Consider the following 6000-nt stretch of genomic DNA (forward strand, 5'->3'; position numbering starts at 1 on the left):
AAAGTGTTACCATTCTTGGCGCTGAATGAGGTAAGGATATTGTATTACAACATGAACTCGCGCCAGGTGGCCACCCCCGCCAGGGACGCGCCCGTCAGCCCCACGCTCGCCACTAAAGTGTTACCATTCTTGGCGCTGAATGAGGTAAGGATATTGTATTACAACATGAACTCGCGCCAGGTGGCCACCACCGCCAGGGACGCGCCCGTCAGCCCCACGCTCGCCACTAAAGTGTTACCATTCTTGGCGCTGAATGAGGTAAGGATATTGTATTATTGTTGCTTATTTATTCGTATTTTTTATGGTATAAGCCGGTAAATGAGCTGACGAATCACCTGATGGTAAGCAATCGCCGCCGCCCATGGACACTTGAAACACCAGAGGTGTTACAAGTGCGTTGCCGGCTTTTTGGGGGGTTAGGAATTTAACCACTTGTCTGTCGGTATATAAGACACAATAGAAAACACATTGTGTCTCGCGTAGATCTGCGTTCCGACAGACACCGGGTTAAGGGAATTGGGGATTGGGAAGATTGTGAAATGATCATTTTGAAATGTTAATAAATAAAGAAATAAATAATAGTTTGTCAGTCTGTCCGTCAGTTGGACCTAGGCGCTCGTAAACCGCATGTTTCAATATTGATTAAACTGTTCAAGGAAGATCGACTACTTTCGAACTATATCAGAGCTCATAATTGTTATGAGCATCTTCGGCCAATATATAAGCCGTATTTATTTATTTTAGACACCTCACTAAAGTCAGAATATACAAAAAATACTTATTAATAATACCTATGTATGTATATTCGCAGGTATTCATAGGCGAGAGCGTGACATCCCGCGTGTCTCTACTCCGGCTGCAGATCGACAACGGCGCCTGGTCCCACACCAAGTCCTCGGGGCTCTGCGTCACCACCGGCACTGGCAGCACCTCCTGGCACTTCAGGTATGTTACACAACATCATGGGTTAGTTTCCTGAGGGGGGAATACTTAATTACTCGGGGCTCTGTGTCCTGAGGGGGAATACTTAATTACTCGGGGCTCTGTGTCCTGAGGGGGAATACTTAATTACTCGGGGCTCTGTGTCCTGAGGGGGAATACTTAATTACTCGGGGCTCTGTGTCCTGAGGGGGAATACTTAATTACTCGGGGCTCTGTGTCACCACCGGCACTGGGAGCACCTCCTGGCACTTCAGGTATGTTACACAACGTCATGGGTTAGTTTCCTGAAGGGGAATACTTAATTACTCGGGGCTCTGTGTCCTGAGGGGGAATACTTAATTACTCGGGGCTCTGTGTCCTGAGGGGGAATACTTAATTATTCGGGGCTCTGTGTCCTGAGGGGGAATACTTAATTACTCGGGGCTCTGTGTCCTGAGGGGGAATACTTAATTACTCGGGGCTCTGTGTCCTGAGGGGGAATACTTAATTACTCGGGGCTCTGTGTCCTGAGGGGGAATACTTAATTATTCGGGGCTCTGTGTCCTGAGGGGGAATACTTAATTACTCGGGGCTCTGTGTCCTGAGGAGGGAATACTTAATTACTCGGGGCTCTGTGTCCTGAGGGGGAATACTTAATTACTCGGGGCTCTGTGTCCTGAGGGGGAATACTTAATTACTCGGGGCTCTGTGTCCTGAGGGGGAATACTTAATTACTCGGGGCTCTGCGTCACCACCGGCACGGGGAGCACCTCCTGGCACTTCAGGTATGTTACACAACGTCATGGGTTAGTTTCCTGAGGGGGAATACTTAATTACTCGGGGCTCTGTGTCCTGAGGGGGAATACTTAATTACTCGGGGCTCTGTGTCACCACCGGCACGGGGAGCACCTCGTGGCACTTCAGGTATGTTGTATAACATCATCGGTTAGTTTCCTGAGGGGGAATACTTAATTACTCGGCGCTCTGCGTCACCACCGGCACGGGGAGCACCTCGTGGCACTTCAGGTATGTTACGTAACGTCATGGGTTAGTTTCCTGAGGGGGAATACTTAATTACTCGGGGCTCTGTGTCCTGAGGGGGAATACTTAATTACTCGGGGCTCTGTGTCCTGAGGGGGAATACTTAATTACTCGGGGCTCTGTGTCCTGAGGGGGAATACTTAATTACTCGGGGCTCAGTGTCCTGAGGGGGAATACTTAATTACTCGGGGCTCTGTGTCCTGAGGGGGAATACTTAATTACTCGGGGCTCAGTGTCCTGAGGGGGAATACTTAATTACTCGGGACTCTGTGTCACCACCGGCACTGGGAGCACCTCCTGGCACTTCAGGTATGTTACACAACGTCATGGGTTAGTTTCCTGAAGGGGAAAATACTTTATTATTTTTATAACTGTCGTGAGATATAATAAACTAGCTACTTCCGCGTGGTTTCACCCGCTCTGCTTGGATCCTATAATTGGCCATAGCCTGATGTTTTATAGCCTACAGCCTTCCTCGATAAATGCACTACCCAACACAAAAATAATTATTCAAATCGGACCAGTAGTTCTGGAGATTAGCGCGTTCAAACAAACATACAAACTCTTCAGCTTTTTATAAAGCTGAAGAGTTTGTTACATTACTAGTATAGATTAACTAAAAAAATACGGTTAATGGAGAAAAGCAGCGTACGCAGATGCGGCGACGTTGCGCAGCCTACTGATCGCCGCGTCTGCGCCTAAACCGTGTTTTTTTTTTTAGTTAATACTTAGTTAGTGTTGATGATATTTTGTGAACTTATCCCATTGCTCGTTGCAAGTTGTGTGATAACTGATAATATAAACTTCTTAATAAATAATCTATCTGGGTAGACGGGTGGCTGGAGTCTTATGGAAGAGAGTGGCACATATTTTTTTTGAGGGGTGAACATCATCCAATTCCTTCCCCCTTGAGTGATATGAGAGAGAGTGTCATAATCTTACTGATTGAAAACCTGTTACTTAGTTACTTCTACTTCGAGCCAGTGCCCATCTTTATTAATGTATCTACTAGAAGGTCTAATCGTTTGCTCGTATCCCCATATCTTTGTCCTTGTATGACCATCTACCTTGCACCCAGAAAGTAGTTATTTAACGTAATGTTTTCTATTCCAGTATAAACTGTCTCCGCACGCAATCGGTGCAGGAGCTGATGAAGATTCTCCACGAGGAGTACAAGGTTCCCTTGGACACGGCGATGGAGAAGGCGCGCGAGGTCACTGAGAAATATAACCAGAAACTCATGTTCGCTGCAGGTATGTACACAATATAATTACATACTTTTTTTATGTAATCGAGCAGACGTATTACCTGATGGTAAGCAATCGCCGCCGCCCATGGACACTTGAAACACCAGAGGCTTTACAAGTGCGCTACCGGCTTTTTGGGAGTTAGGAATTTAAGGGTTGTTGTTCGGGAATGGGGATAGGGAAGATTGGGAAATGGGGCTAATTGGGCCTCCGGTAACCTCATTCACACAACGAAACACAACGCAAGCGTAGTTTCACGTCGGTTTTCTGTGAGGCCGTGGTATCACTCCGGTCGAGCCGGCCCATTCGTGCCGAAGCATGGCTCTCCCACACTTAAATACTTAAATACTTACTTTACTCAATTTTAAGACGCTCTCAATCTAGTTCTGTCACTATCAATCTATAATATAAAAATAAGAAGGGTTTTCTTTCCTGACGCTATAACTCCAGAACGCACGAACCGATTTCCACGGTTTTACATTCGTTGGAAAGGTCTCGGGTTCCGTGAGGTTTATAGCAAAGACAATTCAGGAAAATTACTAATCAAGAGAAAAGCAAGAAAACAGGGAAAATCATTGGTGGCGAAACGGAGTTCGCCGGGTTTGCTAGTTCTTTATAAAATGACAGAGATGGCACGATATTTAAGTACAACTTAAAATTGAGTAGCGTTTGAGTATTCGGGCGTTAGTTGCGCTTATTTTGATGGTATGAAAGTCTACTACATAATTACTGATCTGGAGCTGCAGTTTACCTAGAGAGTAGAAACGGGGTGATTTTTAAGGTAGGCGTCCACAGGCCCGCGTCGTACGCATCGCACGCAACGGATTTTAGTTTGTCTTGTATAGAAACTCATACAACTGCGTCCACTGATCCGCATCGTACGGACCGCATCATCGGCAATGCCTACATGCGATGCGTACTGATGACGTCATACGGAATGCGTACGATGCGGGCATGTGGACGCTTACCTTTAGTCAGTAAAAGTCTGCCATTCCCTCTCGCCTCGACCAAGGCGGGAGAAGACATTGGATGATTTTTAGTATAAAATACCACAATTGTAATTTTATTGTAACTTTCGTGAGACATACTAAGAGCCATGCTAGAGGCTCATATTCATGAGCATGAATATGAGCCTCTAGCATGGCTTGAAACTAGTCGAGTTCCTCGTCAAAACGTTACGTGTGTAAGCCGATAACGTAATAATTAATAGAATATAATTTTATATGTAATAATAGGGTTATTTAAGTTCTTTAAGTTTTCGCATGCCTACTGAAGGCGAAATGTGTTTAGCTACATAATTACTGTTACCACCTTTTTTGTAGGTACCATATTTCGGCGAATAAAGATTTATTATCTTACTAGCTACTTCCGCGCGGTTTCACCCGCTCTGCTTGGCTCCTATTGGTCATAGCGTGATGTTTTATAGCCTATAGCCTTCCTCGATAAATGCACTATTCAACACAAAAAGAATTATTCAAATCGGACCAGTAGCTCCTGAGATTAGCGCGTTCAAACAAACAAACAAACAAACTCTTCAGCTTTATAATGTTAGTATAGATTATCTTATCACAATTGGTTTCAGATTCCGACCAGCTAGCGTATTCGGTGCGCGAGTACATTACGTTCGAGGAGTGGCCGACTCCGCGCGGACTCAAAGTGCGCGACAAGGCAAGCTCTGTCAAAGTCAAGTCGCATTGCACTGATGCTGGTAAGTTACACGCTAATATTCACGTCATTTTGATGCCCGTTTTTTCTTTGTACGCGGTTAATCGCCCTAACTGTAAAACCGCTCAGTCTTACAATCATGAAACCGCCCGTAATATTTTCAATCTTAATAATTTTGTTCGACTAATTTTTATTTTTATGTTCGCCTTGGAGATTATTTTGAGTCGAACAACTAGTAATCATGAAACCGTTCGTAATATTGACAGTCTTAATTTCGTTCGACTAATTTTTATTTTAATACATATTTGTCTTGTTGATTATTTTAAAATATTAGACACGTATTTTTTATTTTCTTATGGAAACAAATACTTTCGAAGATATATCGATTTAAAATATCGCGTGACGTCACATTTAGGTACATTTTAAACGTAAAAATTACGTGTGTGCTCCCACTTCTAAACTTTGATTCGTTTTACCTATGTATTGTTATCTTATACGACAAAATAAAGAATACGTGTTCAATATAGTTTTCATTACCTAACTGACGGACTAATTAGATTTATAATTTTCATACCCCATCATCATTCCTATTCTAGTATTTTGTTTGACCCAATATAATCTTGTGACTGGTGTTTTAATAATACTTATTTCTTATTTCCCAGGTCTAGTAATCGACGGCAGTGTCTCGTTCCCCTTCAACGATGGAACAGAAGCCATATTAGAAATTCACCCCGAAGACTCACTAATGACGGTACAGATGGACGAAAAACGACCATAACAACGACAACTTAAAGTCTAGTTTAGAATGAATTTGTCAATGGCTTAGTGACTTAGCCGATAAAGTCTAGTAGAATGACAGAATTCGATTAGAATTGTGCCCTTGTACTACAAACTAGCTGCTTTAGCGCGGTTTCGCCCGCTGCTCGGCTCCTATTGATCGTAGCGTGATGTTTTATAGCCTATAGCCTTCCTCGATAAATGGACTATCCAACACAAAAATAATTATACAATTCCGACCAGTAGTTCCGGAGATTGGCGCGTTCAAAGAAACAGACTCTTCTCTTTTATTTCTTGGTATATAGATTGATTTTGTCTGTCTGTCTGTCTGGTAGATTTAAATTGTAAT

General features: G+C 43.4%; 1 protein-coding gene across 2 annotated transcripts in view; it reads left to right on the top strand.

The window, feature by feature from the left end:
* LOC118280033 (NAD kinase 2, mitochondrial) overlaps positions 1–6000 on the top strand; it is a 31089-nt gene extending 25089 nt beyond the window's left edge. The window contains exons 8-11 of one of the 2 annotated variants that reach the window (XM_050702378.1): positions 812–945; positions 3076–3215; positions 4792–4917; positions 5537–6000. In XM_050702378.1, the coding sequence (XP_050558335.1) occupies positions 812–945; positions 3076–3215; positions 4792–4917; positions 5537–5652 (516 nt within the window). In that variant the 3' untranslated portion in view covers positions 5653–6000. The remainder of the gene's footprint in view (positions 1–811; positions 946–3075; positions 3216–4791; positions 4918–5536) is intronic. The other variant, XM_035599903.2, reaches the window with a different exon arrangement.

Source organism: Spodoptera frugiperda, chromosome 22 (assembly GCF_023101765.2).
Source record: "Spodoptera frugiperda isolate SF20-4 chromosome 22, AGI-APGP_CSIRO_Sfru_2.0, whole genome shotgun sequence".
Classification (NCBI taxonomy): domain Eukaryota; kingdom Metazoa; phylum Arthropoda; class Insecta; order Lepidoptera; family Noctuidae; genus Spodoptera; species Spodoptera frugiperda.